At 41.3% G+C, this 16,644-nt stretch overlaps 1 protein-coding gene across 3 annotated transcripts in view; it reads right to left on the bottom strand.

The window, feature by feature from the left end:
- dennd2b (DENN domain containing 2B) overlaps positions 1-16,644 on the bottom strand; it is a 54,545-nt gene that overhangs the window by 23,191 nt on the left and 14,710 nt on the right. For all 3 annotated transcript variants that reach the window (XR_014800750.1, XM_084934591.1, XM_084934584.1), the window contains exons 2-4: positions 14,920-15,018; positions 5,974-7,251; positions 4,450-4,595 (exon numbers count right to left, since the gene is read on the bottom strand). Coding sequence is in view for 2 of the 3 variants with exons in the window: in XM_084934591.1 (XP_084790717.1) it covers positions 4,450-4,595; positions 5,974-7,251; positions 14,920-14,993 (1,498 nt within the window). In the remaining variant the exon portion in view is untranslated. The remainder of the gene's footprint in view (positions 1-4,449; positions 4,596-5,973; positions 7,252-14,919; positions 15,019-16,644) is intronic.

Genomic DNA, 16,644 nt, shown 5'->3' with positions numbered 1-16,644 from the left:
CATGCAACCGTAGTAACACTGTAGCGCAGGTCAAAAAAGGCCAGCGATCTTAAGATAAACACCTAACATCAAGCACAAGTGCCAACTGACAACAAGTGAGTGGGCGTCCTTCCAAGAAAGTCAAAGAAGTCAAAGTTCTCATGGGAAAGAAAAACATTTATTTGTTTATTTCATTTTTTTCATTTCTTGCATAGTCAGTGTTCATGTATTTTCATACGACATGAAAAAGAGACCTCACATCTGGGAACCATCGCAGTACTTTGTTTTATAGGGTCTTTTTTCTAACCAGCGTTATCAGGGTACTTCCTCAGGTTAAGAGGAACTTTGAGTGATGCAGGTATACTGTAATTGGCTAAAAATCTGAATGTAGCTATTTAGAGAGCAACTCTTAAAGATGAGATGGAGTCCAGACTTTAATAAAGGGAAATAAGATGCAATCTTGATTAAATATAAAACTCTGCACTCACAGTTCCCTTCGGTTTGCTAGTGGGCATCCACCCCATGCAGCAATGTGGGGAGAAAATGAAGACGCTGACCACAACAAGAGGTGACGCTGAACTACCAACCACTGGCCTGCATTACATCAGCCTCAAGAGTTTGTTGAGGGGCGAATGCAATCAGAATAAAGGCTTGGAAGGAATTTGGAACACAGGGACATCCCCAGTGGGTACTTACCCACAGGTACTCCCCAGAAATTGTTTCGTCTGAAAGCAGCTCTAATGTCAACTTTCTTTGCATTTGATTTTTATAATTACAAATTGCAAAGAGAAAAACGTGTCAAGAGCAAATATGAAACACATTATGGGAGACCTAGACTATATATATATAATCTAAACATCCACCTAAACATCAGCAAAAGGGTTTTTTTTCTGTTTCTTTCCGTACACGCTTACTTGTTGAGTTCAGAGAATATACGGGAGGTTGTTGTTCTTTGTAAAAGATGGCTGTACCGTGTAATAAGATACACAAAAACCCTCATTTCCTACCAGTGTGACTGCTTCTCAAATGAAACTTTAGTTTGAAAGCTTTTGTTTGAGCGCTTCAACTCGAAGACAACATCTCTGTCGAGAACAGGCAAAGATCGGGAAAAGTGCGTCTCCAACCCGCAAACTCTCACCCTCACAGTGCCGGATGAACAATGGGAGCTTTGTTGCGAGTCACATGAAAATCCGTCATGCCTTGACGCTCTATCTCAGACCGCTGCACATCCTCAGCCAAAAAGAAAAAAAAGAAAAAAAACAGAAGAAGAAGGAGAAGAAGAAGTGCACTGACTGGGAAAAAAATGGTTATGCTTGTATATTTAAAAAATCCTACCCTTATTTAGTCATCACTGAGCGTTTATAATAAAAATATTGCAGAGTGTGTAAACTGTTTGGGGATTTTTTTTGTTTGGTTGGGGTTTTTTTTTTTTTGCACAAGTTTCATCATGAGCTTGCACATCGCACTGACACATTTTCACTGCATTAAATATGCACCGAGGGAGTTGGCAGCTGAACTGGGCAAAGGGCCTGGGGTCATTTGCTAGTGGAAAGGAATTTTGGCTCCTCGACGCGTCCAGCATTTCATACACAAATTATCTCAGACAACAAACCAATGATTTGACTTCTCTCCGGCGAGAAACGCTTCATGAAAATGTAAGAAAATGATGCTTAGCAATTTTTAGAAAAGCAAATCTGTGACCACACAAAAAATTCCATCCTTACTCTAACATTTGGTGAACTGCCACTTACTGATTACTGATTACATCTATCTCCATCAATAAAGGCATTTCACTGTGGGAGTTCCCACTGCTCCTCTTCGCCCTGCTGATGCCAGATAGCAGAGTGAAAATGCAGATACCCAGTCAATCTCTACAATAAAATTCAACCCATGCAGCCACATGTTATCCATTAATCTTATTTTCAAGCTCAGTGCTCACTGACTGCTCCCACAGTGGGATTTTTTTTCCACACCCCACACATTTCTACATGAAGCAAAAGTGCAAGGGGGGGGGGGGGGCACCACGCAATCTTATTACAACTTTAAGAGTCACTAAAACATCCGACTTTGTCTGCCAAGGCTTCTGTTACAATCAGACTAATGATATGCATTCAACACCCACTTTATTAGGTACACCTTGCCAGTAAGAGTTTGGAGCCTCTTTCACCTTCAGACCTGCCTTAATTCTTCATGTGATAGAGTCAACAAGGTGCTGGAAACATCTCTCTGAGATTTTATTCCATATTCACATGACAGTATCACACATTTGCGGCCACACATGAATCTCCCGTTCCACCCCATCCCAAAGGTGCTCTTTTGGATTGAGATCTGGTGAGTGTGAGGGGAATTTGAGTACGGTGAACTCATTTTCACATTCAAGAAACCAGATTGAGGGGATCTGAGTTTTGTGAAATGGTGAGTTATCCTGCTGGAAGCAACCATGGTCAGCAACAATACTCCAGTAGACTGTCTTACTCTGTTCATACTAAGGCTACATTCACACTGCAGGCGAAAGCACATCAAATCCGATTTTTTTGAACCTATGCGACCCATATCCGATCATGGTATGACAGTGTGAACGGCACAAATCCGATCTGGGTCACTTTCATATGTGGTACTGAATCCGATACATATCCGATGTTTTAGAAAGCGACTGCTGTTTGAACGGTCATGTCGCATTAAATCCGTCTTTTACGTCACTGACACAAGACAGACGCCAATTATCAGCGCCGGAGAAGACATCGTGAACGCTTCCTGGCCATCCAGTGTAGATGTCAGTGAAACTGTTGGGAAGACAACGTGAACATTTTATTTGTACTGTGAAATCTGCAGATTCTGACAGAAATCTGTCCTTTGAAGCACCGCTCCTCTCTAAAACAGCAATAAGGATCATTATTAGGTTATTTACATTGTTAACAAAATAACTATATAACTTAAGTGTAACTATATAACTTATAAGTGTAACTAATAACAAAATAACTTAAAGCAAAAATTGGGAAACATAAAGTCCGAAGTCTTTATATTAAGGGCCATTAGTCAAACATTATTGTTTGCTCTGGGTCTAAACAGAGCGCGTTGTGTGTGACGTCTTCTTTTGCGCATGCGGGCCGCTTTGAGCGTTCACACTAGAGCGCGTTTGCTGTCGCATTTTATTTGTAGTGTGAACAAGCAGACAAAAAAATCGGATTTGATCAAAAAATCGGAATTGAGCATTAAGACCTGCAGTGTGAACGTAGCCTAAGAGGTCCAAAGTGTGCCAAGAAAATATCCCACACACATTACATCACCAGAAGCAGCCTGAATTGATCCAAGGCAGGGTGGATCCATGTTTTCATGTTGTTTATGCCAAATTGTGAGCCTACCATCTGAATGCAGCAGCAGACATTTAGAATCATTATACCAGGAACCATTTTTCCACTTTTCTATTGCCCAATTTTAGTGAGCCTGTGCCAACTGTATCCTTTCCTGTTATTAGCTGACAGGAGTGGTTCCCAGCCTGGTCTTCTGCTGCTGTAGCCCATCTGCTTCAAGGTTCAATGTGCTGTGTATTCAGAGATGCTGTTATATATAAATTTCTGTTAGCTTCCTGTCAAATTAAAACAGTCTGGACAAAAATCTTCTCTGATTTTTGGCATCAAGAAGGCATTTTCACACAGAGAACTGCTGCTCACTGGATATTTTTGTCTTTTTCGGACCACTCTCTGTAAATCATAGAGATGGTTGTGTGGGAAAATCCCAGTAGGTCAGCAGTTTGTCAAAAACTCAGACCAGCCCGTCTGGCACCGGCAACCGCGCCTCGTTCAGAGTCACGTAAATCACCTTTTATCTCCATTCTGATGCTCAATTTGAACTTGAGCAGATTGTCTTGGCTATGTCTACAGATCTAAATGCATCGAGTTGCTCTCACGTGATTGGCTGATTAGATATTCACGTAAATGAGCAGTTAAGCAGGTGTACCTAATAAAGTGGCCAACAAGTGTAACTAGTGGAGCTAAAACTTTTTCACATGATTTGGGTGTCCTTGCCTTTGATTTCCTTTATAGTACCTGTATCATTATATGTTTGGAGCAAACCGATTTGAAGATTATAATTAATGCCTCAGCTGTCACATTACTCTTACAACAAAATTGTATTTCCTTCATAATTCACATGTAACCAGTGTTACATATTGGACACCTGTTGTAAAAAAAAATTACCATGGACAACTTCCCTAAAGACCAAGATTGCGTATAATTGCCTTCTGTTGTCTCAATATAAGTTCAAAATACAAAAATATTCAGTTTACTATCACAGAAGAATAGAAAACATGAAAAATAAATGCAAATTCAAGACGCAAGAACCAGAAAAATGTTGTATGTCTTACTTTGAAAGGTGACTTATACAGTAATACAAATTACAGATCAACGATCTGAAGATCAGTTAATGTTTACATCTTGTCTTGTTTACAGTGTACTGAGCCAGTGTGCTTACCTACTATGTCCTCATAGGCATTCTCCTCTAAAGTGCTTTTGGAATTGGGTCGGCTCCGTGCGTCTGTGGTCAGTGCGCCATTCTCCGTGGGCGAGGACGGATATGAAGACGGCAAGCTGGCAGCATCCTCCGACTCACACGACTCTCTAGAAGAAGATAAACAATTTGAAACAGACCAAGGTGCTGAGGCAAAATTACAAGGAGGACAAGTCAACACGAGCCAGTGTCTTACTCAGAGCATGTCAACACGTGATAGAGGACAGAAAAAGTGCAGGTCGTATTAAAATATAATCCAGACAGCTGGCCCTACTTCTAAAATGCACTACTTGTCATCTGGAAGAACAGAAACAGGTGGTTAAAACACTCCTAGTGCTGATAAGCGCATTAAAGTCAGCGTTTGTCCTTTAAAAAAACCCTAAATCAGAAGAATTAATGTTGAAATAAAAGGATCATGCTCCGGTCACCGAAAAATTCTAGATAAGTCCAAAGTAAACATGCAGATATCTTACTATTCCTGCGTGTTGTCTGCACAGTGTAAAGCACATGCCACATGTCGAGGCACTGCACAAACTGTTAGCGGAGCTACATTGGCGCAGGGATCTACAGTACGGTCAAGTCGCGCCATCGACAGCTTGTGGCTATAAGCTCGGTCTGAAATTGCTTGAACCACAGGAATGTTAAACACAGAGTCACAGGGATGAATGTTTAAGGATTTCATGCCCGTTTCACACACGGGGATGATCTGGACAGGCCCCACGCTCACAAAAAAACAACTGAGGACTTCTGATAAAGAGAATTATGAATGAGTTATAGGAGCAGACCTTTTTTATGGGCCTGCATAAATTTCTGGATAGGATCTGGCATTTCAAATCCTCTGTCAAAGTATTATTTTTCAGTGGCAACCTTAACAGCTGATTCAAGAGCTAAAACAAACTCAGGACGTGCAGCAACCTTGCAAACGGACACACTGATGAGAAGCCTGTTGAGCTTCATCATCAGTGAAGCAATTAGCCATAATGAACAAGCCTAATTTCTCACAAGGCAGTCAAACATGTTTGATGAGTTATCCGCTTAAAGGAGATGAAGCCAGAAACTAGGTCCAATGCCAAATTATAACATAACACAGAAGTTTGTCATTTAAACTGTCAAGTTTGCAGAGTTTATTAATGTACAAAGACTGGGAATGGTAAATGTGCAGTGAATGCAAAATCTGTAAACTACCTGTATAGCTCCAAGATGCTTTTTTAAATATTTTTGGGGATGTTACATGTGGTATGCATGTAGGTGGAATATGCAAGATCCACAAAATATTACGTTTTTATTACGCTGTAAGTGCATGCCAGGTTTCATACTTTCTCCCTAGCCCTTCAAAAACTTCCTGTTTTAAAGTGGTTCGTCCTGTTCACTCAAAACTCCAGACTGTAATAATAAAGCATCGTATTGTGTGGTAATGTAATACAAGTTTCCTGTGCTTATACTTGTGTGATTACAGACACAAAAGCAGGCATTTGATTTTTGCCTCACCTATCCTGGATTCTGATGGGGGCACTTCCTTCGGTCTTTGCCGTTCGTGTCGTGCTGGGTGCAGGGGTCGAGGGCAGCGGCGGCGGAGACTCAGAGGCTCTGTCTGGAGGTAGTCCATTGGTCGACGATGCACCCTTCTGGTCTCGATTGGCGTCGTATTCAAAAGTGCGTTTGGGTTTAGGTAAGGGGTTGACTGGTGTGCTAACAGAGTTCTTTTGGCTCGGTGGTTCTGGGCTCTCGGACCTGGCTGAGCTCACACTAAACCTTTGTCTGAGTTTAGAGAGCTTGTCGGGCACCAAAGCGGTGTCCGGTTCAGTGTTCACTGAACAAATGCTGCTGCGCTTACTGGTACATGTGCTGTCCAGGTCGTCCCCTATCACAAAGGACTTTTGTCTCGTCTTATCCGGCGCGTAGCAGTTACTCAGGTAACGTGGAGGGGGTGGGCTGGGATTCTCCTTCAGGGCTTGTTCGATCTTTTGTATCCTGTTGAGGACTGCTGACGTCTCTTTGCGAGTAGACAGGGAGCGCACGAACGGTCCCGTAGAGTCTGTCTTGCCGATCCTTTTCTGGAAACGTCCGTTTTTGTCTGGAAATCCTTCCTCCTCCTCCGTCTCTGTGAAGGAGCATTCAGAGAATGCCGTGCTCATCCTGCGAACCCCCTTAAAGTCAAAAGTCTTCTCGCTGCAGGGAGAAGACAGCAGGCTCGGGCAGCCCTCGCTACTCCCTATGCGCTCCCCTCCTCTTTTGTCCAGACACAAGCTCATCCTAGGCAGAGACACCCTTCTGCACTCCCATTCTGAGATCTTCTTGCGGATTGTGGCAGGGGGGACACCTGTTGCTGAAGAGGTGAGAGAGAGGGCGCGCTTGTGGCCTTGGTAAGAGGAAGGTCCCAGTGAGAGCGTGCTCCAGCTCAGTGTCCTACCATTAAGTCCATCTCCTGGAGCGAGATCCCCTTGTTTCTCCTTCTGCTCCTGTGCGCCCTGACTTTCCTGACAGGACTTGGTTTGAGCTGGAGGCTTGTAGATGGAAAGCCTGTTCTCCAGGCAGCTGATGCTCTTTGACTTGGTTAGACGCCCCTGGCAGTCAGGCTCACTTGTGAGAGATGCACCGCTGCACAGGCTAGCTGTCTTGTTATTCCATCCACCACGTAGCAGAAACCTGCCGTCAGTTCTGACGTACCTGCTCTGCTTGCCAGAGTTCTCACTGTCGCTGAGGAGCGGCTGCTGGCTCTGCCGCTGGCTGGCAGAGAGAGCAGGACACGGTGATGTAGACTGGCACCTGAAACAAGGCGGAGAGAGGTGTGAAGAAAATTTACATTTAAAAAATATTTCAGACTGACAGATGGTAACAAACCAGTGTCATAAAAGGTGCCAACAAGTCCGCGTGCAAATGTGGAACAGATGGGAGAAAACTGTAAAGAATCAGCCGAAAGATTTGAAATCATTTCCGAGATCAAAGACAGCATGAAAACCTGAGCCACGTATTTAGAATAACCACAGGAAAGTATTCTGTCTCTGGCAGCGCGGGATTCAAATACAGGCCAAAGGAAATACAGACTACATTAAAACGCCACTGCGGATTTTTCCACATAATCAAAAAAACTTGAGGAGAATCAGTTTGGACCTCACACAGAAAGGAGCGTGCCAAGCGAGATTTATCTTACCTGTGAAAGTCTCGCTGCTCCTCTCTGGTGCGCAAAGCTTTTGCTGATCCTTGCAGCTGGTACTAGGTGCTACTGTGTTCTTGCACTTACTGCAGACTCTGCAACCGTTTACCTCACACACACTATCACACACACACACCTTTTCTCACGGTGCTCACCCGCTTTAAGATTTCCACAGAGTGCCAAATTTTCCACTTAACTTCAGGTTAACCTACCACTCATAGCACATCAGGAGCTTTGTCATGAGCTGGAAGGTGACTAACTCTTGTGAAAGTGAAGTGTTGGGAAGATCTGATGTCATAGCCATGGTTAGAATAACAAGAGCTATGGGAGGAGGAAGCTGAGGGCTGTGGACTATGATCCAACAATGCAGGTTGGGACAGATCCGACTTCACGCCTATCTGCCCATCCCTGGTTTCACTCTTCCTGCTCCAGGGTGGAGAAACTTATACAAAAGCTGGGGGCTTGGTTGCTGAAGCCATGAAGGATGCATCTCATCTTACTTGCTTTGAAGGTGTACTGTATGAGAAATGAAGACATGACCTCACATCTGCAGAGTTTTAATGGTAGTTTCCAGAGTTACTCTGGAGTAAACTGAATGATTAATAACACTAACACTATTTTCATCATAAGGCTGAAATGTCAGTGGAGACAAAGCAAATACGACCAAATATGATTCTATAGTTCTTAAAAAGCAGGATCCCACTGACATCCGGTCCTTCACAATTTACAGTAATTCTCATGTTTTAATATATGAGGACAATCAGACCCTATTCAATTTAATTTCATTCAATTCAAATCCATTTTGTTTACAGCGCCAAATCACAACAACAGACCCTGTAGACCCTACGATAATACATACAGAGAAAAACCCCAATGAGCAAGCACACTGGCAACAGTGGGAAGGAAAAACTCCCTTTAAACAGGAAGAAACCTCCAGCAGAACCAGGCTCAGGGAGGGGCGGCCATATGCCGCGACCGGTTGAGGTGAGAGAAGGAAGACAGGATAAAAGACCTGCTGTGGAAGAGAGCCACAGATTAATAACAAATGTGATTCAATGCAGAGAGGTCTATTAACACATACTGGGTGGGAAGAGTGAATGAAGAAGAAATACTTAATGCATCATGGGAATCCCCCAGCAGCCTACACCTATTGCAGCATAACTATGGGAGGATTCAGGCTCACCTGATCCAGCCCTAACTATATGCTTTAGCAAAAATGAAAGTTTGAAGCCTAATCTTGAAAGTAGAGATAGTGTCTGTCTCCCGAATCCAAACTTAAAGCTGGTTCCACAGAAGAGGGGCTGAAAACTAAAGGCTCTCCCTCCCATTCTACTTTTAAATACTCTAGGAACAGCAAGTAGGCCTGCAGTGCGAGAGTGAAGTGCTCTAATAGGGTGATATGGTACTACAAGGTCATTAAGATAAGATGGGATTTTTTTAAGACCTTGTATGTGAGGAGCAGGATTTTGAGTTCACTTCTGGATTTAACAGGAAGCCAATGAAGGGAGTTTTTAGGACACCCTGATAATAATGAATTACAGTAGTCCAGCCTAGAAGTAATAAATACATTTTCAGCGTCACTCTGAGACAGGACATTTCAAATTTTAGAGATACTGCGCAAAAAGAAGAAAGCAGTCCTACATATTTGTTTAATATGTGCAATGAAGGACATGTGCTGGTCAAAAATGACTCCAAGGTTCCTCACAGCGTTACTGGAGGCCAAGGTAATGCCATCCAGAGTAAGATCTGGTTAAAAATTGCATTTCCAAGATTTTTAGGGCTGAGTACAGTAACCTCAGTTTTATCTGAATTTAGAAGCAGAAAATTAGAGGTCATCCAGGTCTTTATGTCTTTAAGACATTCCTGCAGTTCCTGCAATTGGTGTGTATTATCTGGCTTCATGGATAGATAAAGGCTGGTGTCATCTGCATGGCAGTGAATGTATGTATGCTATGCCTGCGATGATACTACCTAAGGAAAACTACCTATATTAGGTGGTTTCTGAAAAAACTGCAGTAGTAATGCAAAAACAAAGTGAGGTTTATGGCTAGTGTAATCTGCAATGGCTGCAATGTTTAAAAAGAATTTCAACTTTCTTTGAAAAATATTGTCCTTTTTATTCTTATTATTACATTTTCTACAGTGCGGGGGACAACTGCTGCAACACTGAGGGGATCAGATTTTTAGATTTTTATTAAAGGATCAATATAACGGGGCTATAACATGACATGGTGCAGTTTTATTTTTTGGGGGGCACTGTCCAAAAGCCTCGAGCCACCCCTCATTGCCTCATATTTTGTTTCCAACGATCCGGACCTTCTAGGAACTTTTAAAGTGGTCTTGAGTGATAGTTCTCCAGGCTTTCTTGAGGTCTTTTAAATTTTTCCTGTGGACATTGGTTACTTTTTTCCAGTCCTTGTACCTAACAACTTTCAGACGAATGCTTTTATTTTGTTAAGCTACTTAACACTGACCTGTGAATGATTCAAGCATAAAGAACGCACCTAACTCAAGAATGTTATGACTACACCTAAGAGAAAACTTAGTAAACAACCAATTTTATATTGTGTCTTTAGGCACATTGTTACAAGCAGCCTGTCACAAAAACACATCATTTGTTCCCATTTCTTTAGTTGAGTCAACAAAAAATACCAACAATTACAGTTTGACAAATATAAAATAGTATTTAGACACCAACAAGGGGATTCCCAGAGAGCTTTTAGCCACAAACTTGCATTTCTCAGCATGCTGTGTATTTTCCTAAAAAAATTGAGGAAACTTGGCAACTGGAGGACAAAAGAAGCAGCAGTCCTAAAAAACAACAACAGATGAACAGTATCTCAAAGTCATGTGCTGAAGAAATAAGGAAAAAATCCATCAAAGGCATAACACAGGACCTGAGCGATACATCTGGCCCTTCAGTTGATTCATCTACTGTTCAGCAAAGCCTCATCAGAAATGGTCTCAGTGGAGGGATAGCCGTCAATTAAAGAATTCTTAATGAAGGTAAACAGCAAGAAAAGGCTGAGGTATGCCATACACAAGAACTGGACTGAAAACAAGAGGCAACAAGTCTTACAGGTTGGGGATCTTCTCAAAATTGACTGAATAATAATGAATGCAAAAAAGTACCATCAGATTTTGAGCCACCAAATGGAAGCATCTGTCTGGCAAAGGATCCATTTTTCAGCATGCCAATGAACCCAAACCCACTGCCGGTGTAGTATAAGAATATCTGGATAAATTGGCCTCCCCACAGCCCAGACCTCTACATTAATGAAGCAATGTGGAGTCATCTTGACAGAGAACAGAAAAACAGCAGCAAAATACAAAGATGAGCTTTGAGTGTCCTTCAAGAAGCCTGGAGAACTATTCCTGAAGACAACTGAAAGAAATTACAAGAAACCTTGCCTAAAAAAGGTCTGGCTATGTTGAAGAATAAAGGTTATCATACCAAACACTGACTTTCAAGATTGTTGGAAATATAAAACCTCTGTTTTTGTCATATATATTGTATTCCCATGTATGCTTGCACATTTGTGCACCTATTATGTCTGCACCTATTTCCCAAACCAAAAAAAAGCCAAATAGACCCCATGGTTTCATGAATACAATCCTTTTAAAGCACTGACGTTAATCAGCAGTCAGCATGTGTTGCGGTGTTTCAGTGGGGAGCTGCTGAAAAGAACTTGTCTGGGAAATTAAATTCCTACTGCTTTCCTGGCAAAACTCCGATCATAAATTCTGCCAAGGACTACGTCTGCTACAGGAACCTAGTGAGGGAGCATCTCTAAAGCTAAGTATCAACTGGAATGTTTTAGTAGCAACCAGACCAAACACTCAACAATGCAATCCTAATACCACTAGCAGTGCAGTTTATTGAGTTAATCATGACACTATTAATTTTCTCCCTGGGGTTTAACTTTGGGAAAGATTAGTGCTGTGTTTCCATGCCTAACAATGATTCCACAATGTGACAGTAAACAAGCAAAAACAAGATGATCTGGGAGAAAACACTCACGCTGGCTTCATGCTGGGCTTTCAGAACATCTTAAAGAGAGAACACAGCAAACTTTCATTCATGTATACAAAGTGCACAAACTGCTATGTCTTCACTCTGACATGTCTGAACTGATTTTCACCCCTCATCCAAGAGGCTTTTTCAGTTCTAACACGAAAAGGTGGAGAGTCCCAGGTATTTAAACCCTAGTGGAGATAGTCCCAGGAGGTGCTTGTTGACCCACTATTAATCATGTGTGCATCGTATGCACAGCTCTCTTAAGGTCCCACAGCATTTCATTCAGGCTGAGGTCATTGTAACCCTTGATTTTATTCTTTTTCAGCCATTCTATTGTCAATTTGCTGCTGTGTTTGGGATCCTTGCGCAGTTGCATGACTTAATTTGGGCCAAGCTTTAGCTGTCCAACAGATGGCTTCACATTTAACTCTAGAATACTTTGGTATGCACAGGAGTTCATGGACGACTCAGTGACTGCAAGGTGCCCAGGTCCTGTCGCTGCAGAATGAGCCAAAATCATCACCAATCTCCCACCGTGCTTTGTTTGGATTTTCACCAAACATGGAGCTGTGTGTTATAGCTAAACATCTCTACTTTGGTCTTTTCTGATCAAAGCACAATGTTCCAGAGATTGTGGTATTGTGTTAACACACAAGGCTCCAGACCAGGAGGCTGCAGAAACATCTGCTTTTATAACGGTGTTCACACTTGCTGATGATCAGTTTTTCAAGTGCATTTGATTAACAGCACCTGGTTGTTATTTACTCTCTTCATTCCTATCAAAACAGTGAGGGTGTACTTAGCTTTCACAGGTCTGCACAGAATCCTGTGAAAACTTCCTGTCTTCACACGCCACTTGACAGCTTCATATTAGTTCAGTTGTAAACATAAAATAATATGAGTATAAGAATAATATTAGAAAACCAACTGACCTGTAGTCTGACTTTGAAGACCTCTCAATTAGACAGTCAAAACGTTGTGCTGAGCTTCATCTTTTCTATCAGATTTTTGCCTATTCAAGGCTTTGGGTGCTTTAAGAGTTGTAAAAATAAGCCCAGTTTAGTCAGCTTCAGATGGACTGGCCACACATACAGTACTCTACAAAGAGCTGAATGCCAGTCACAACCTGGCCTCTGGCTCTTACTCAGGCTTCCAGGGCATTCCAACCACAAGCCACTTCCCGTTACTGACCAGGATGGAGAATGCAGCCTGTTCCCTAAACTTATAGCTCCGCATGTGCCGACTTTACCAGCTCCCTGTCAATTATCAGTGTGTAACACCAAAATATGGCAAATGTGTATCAATGAAAACAGTGTAGTAGTCTTCACTGTAGTCTTGGAGGTCCATGTCCATTCAGAGTACAACATCAGACGAAGGTCCCGTATTTGGACAAGTTTCCAATTTCAACTCATTTTAATCGAGACTTTGCCCATGTGCTGTTGCATATTAAAATGCTCCCCTCCTGGGGCTTCACAGTTAAGCACAAGCATAATTTGTCCTAGAAATTTATCCTTGGTTAATTTCATACGTCGGTGAGAATCCATTGAATAGCACATAAATCTTCTCCATCTGTTAAAACATCTGGCTGCATCTCACGAGCTTTAAATATGATCTTAAAGAGTCTTGTGTAAGACGAGTCCCTGAGGACCACCAGCTGCCAATAATAACAAATACTTTTATTAAAAGAGACGCAGGTTAAATGGACAAATGGGGTGCAAGGGGGATGATGAGAAAGCTTTGTGCTACTGCGATCAGTGTTTTACTTACAATGACTAGTTGCGAATGTTTACTATGGAGAACAGTGTGTACACAGTAATACCTAAAATTAGTTATACTAGATTTACCCACTGAGACTTGTACCCTCATAGAAATCCCAGCAACACCACCTTAACTGTGCTGGATTTGTTTGATAGTAATAAACATTCAGTATATTAGATTAGCACAAGAGTAATCCCTCTGTTGTGAATGTATTTAGCTTAACAGTACAGACATACGATATTTCTCTCATTTTAATTTGTGCTCGCACTCAAAAGTCTGCAAATGTTCTCCTCTCTGTTGTTCAAGACTTACTCAGTTTCACTCATGAATTAAGGATGCAGCCACATCAGCACATAAGTATAAACACAAGGAATGTCACACACTGCACCGGGGATTCGATGCAGTACCACAAATTATGCTTTATGTGGTTTGCCATTTGCATTAGGCCTGATTGAAATGAGCAGCTACAGAAACCAGCTCCATTAGGTTACATTATAATTCTATGTAGGAAATGCTCTCTTCTGTGTGTCTTGCTTCATCAGAATGAAAAATGAGAAAAGGAATAGAAATCAGCAACATCCCTGGGAATCATTAACTATATAAGAATAATAGAAACCATGGATTTAAAAAAAAAACCTGCTGTTTAAAATCAGCTATGGCAGAGTCGTGTAACAGCTTCAACAAAGACAAAAGGGTCGTTCTTCAAATATGTCCAATTTTCAGGATACCTTAAAAATTTATTTCTTTTTCTAATGTTTACATTTAGACCACAGTATCATATAAATTTATGAATTGACATGACAACATGCCAGTTTTTTTTTTAATCTCTTTTTGTACATTTACTTAAAGACCACGTGTGGTGGTTTTTTTGTCACACTGCTTAAAGGCATTTATAAAATATTATTTCTACAGTCTCTTCAGCACATGAAGAAAAAGAAGAATGCAACAAATCAGGAGATAATAAAGCTGATTTATTATTTATTAGGTTTGTTAAAAGTATGCATGTGCAGCCATTTATTTGCTGCAATACTGAAAATGTTTGAATTCTATAAATTTCAATTTATCAACATGTGAAATACGACACATTTTATTTGATGTGACAGGAAATGCGAATGAAAACATGTGACTCAGAGGGGCTTTTGACAAATTTGACAGGATCATAAAGAATTATATTTTACAAAGCATTTGTAAATTAGTTTTCCCGCAGTATGTCACTGTCACTTCTCGACATGCTGACACACGTTTCAGCTCAGTATTCAGTTCAGGGCTGAATGGGGCACTTGTCCAGGAAACAGGATCATACTTGCAAAAGCTTTGGAAGCCTTATCATGACTGACAATCATTAGTTGTTTTTTTCCATGAGTGAAACAAATAGGAAAATATGGATAAATTCGAGCAGTGGATTTGTTTGTCTTTCAAGTCGAGTCATTTGGTCACTTTGAAACCACTTAATGCTCCCTGAAATGCACATACCCAAGCCCACCCTGTCCAACATGTCACTGACCTGTCAGGGACGTCCCGAGGAGCTTTACCTCCTGCTGCACGAGGTGCAGCCTTTGAACTCTTGTTGGCAGTCATGTTCGTCTGCAAACCACCCGCTCACCTACAACACAGGGATATCAAACATTTAAACATGGGTTTTATACTGAATATTAAACCATTTATATTGTTTGTATTTGTCGTGAATATTTTCAGGATACAGAATCATAGAGCTAAAAAGCTTATTTTAGTTGCTGTCTTATTCCCAAGGAGTCGCCACATCAGAAGACTCTGCAAATTTTCATACTGGTCCTGCTGCAACCCTCCCAGGGACTTGTGTCCCCTGCCGGTCTCAAGCCAGAGATCTTTTGCTAAGTGAGCATATTAACCACTACACTAAGGAGCCACATAACAAAACACAAAGCTAACAGAAGGCAACACTAACTCTACTGATACAGCACCTCTCATGTACATGTGCAGCCAAAAACAAATGAATAAACAGATACAACATAGCAGTTCTTTCATCTGTTGTGGTTATGAGTCTATATAACTGTAGTATCAATGTGTCAATGTAAGGTTTTGAAACAGCAGCTGTTACTATTATCCCCCATCAATGGTAGCTTTACTACTATTGCATCTGACAACTTTTCACAGCTCGGGCTAATAAAGAAATCCTACAGAGTTTTCCATTTCACCCCATCTGCCATCTTGAATCTCCAGTGTAAACACTGCAGATGACTTTCAATAAACTGAACGTAAGTGGCATAACTGACAGAGTATGTAGACAATATTGTGCTGGAGAAGCCCCAGAGCTCCTGGCACAGCTGTGGGGTTTTTTACGTCTAGAAAATGTGCCTTTCGGGATCAAAGCATACGGGTATACAGAGCTGCCAAAGAAAAAGCTAAACTTCTATTTAGCAAGCTCTTCATAAACATTATGAATCATATATAAATACATATATTCACATGTGCTACTCTGCTGATACTAACATTAAAGGTTGAGTTCAAGCGAAGTCCAGAAAACTATTTTAGCTTACTTATTTCTAGACTTGAAAAGAATACAGATTTTTTAAAACAAAGTTAATATTTAAAGACTCTCATAACGCTTAAACTCATATTTGAAACCCATCTTTTGTGCATGGAGGTCAGGGTGGATAGATGGGTAGGCAAACCCTCTTAGCAAATAAAGTGCTAATTGCTTACTCACCATATTGTACACACAATACTATAGGTCTATTTTTGGGGAAGGAGTGGGGCTCTTTAGTTATTATTATGCTAGCACAGGAAAGCTGTGAGAGAGAGCAGAGGAAGCCACACGGCAGATAGGCCTGGGCAGATTCCAACCAAGGTCTCTGCAAGAGTCTTACGGGCTATGGATTACCCACAGTACACAACAGACATTCAGGGTCTGCTATTTGAAAGCACATCCTAATCTTTCCATATGCTCTTCATGCTTTGCCTAATTGTAATCAATGGCTCATACTCAAGCAGTATGTCTGGTATCAGACAAACATATTTACCACCTTTCACGTCTAAAATAAGTGAAAAGAACATAGCAATGAAAATACTATTGAGCGTGTAATTGTTTTCATCCTAAACAACCCTCTCTTTATAACACTATGAAACGCTGATGTAGCACTGAAACTGTTAAGTTGTTCTTCCTAAAACATTTACTCAAGTTTGTCAAAGCAGTTAGTTAAAGCCTCCCTTCAAACTGAGGGCCAGTGCCCCTGAAAGTGCAGCAATGAAC

The sequence above is a fragment of the Perissodus microlepis genome, chromosome 1 (assembly GCF_051167445.1).
Source record: "Perissodus microlepis isolate ML-2025 ecotype Zambia chromosome 1, ASM5116744v1, whole genome shotgun sequence".
Taxonomy (NCBI): Eukaryota; Metazoa; Chordata; class Actinopteri; order Cichliformes; family Cichlidae; genus Perissodus; species Perissodus microlepis.
This window is presented reverse-complemented; position numbering and strand designations above follow the sequence as displayed.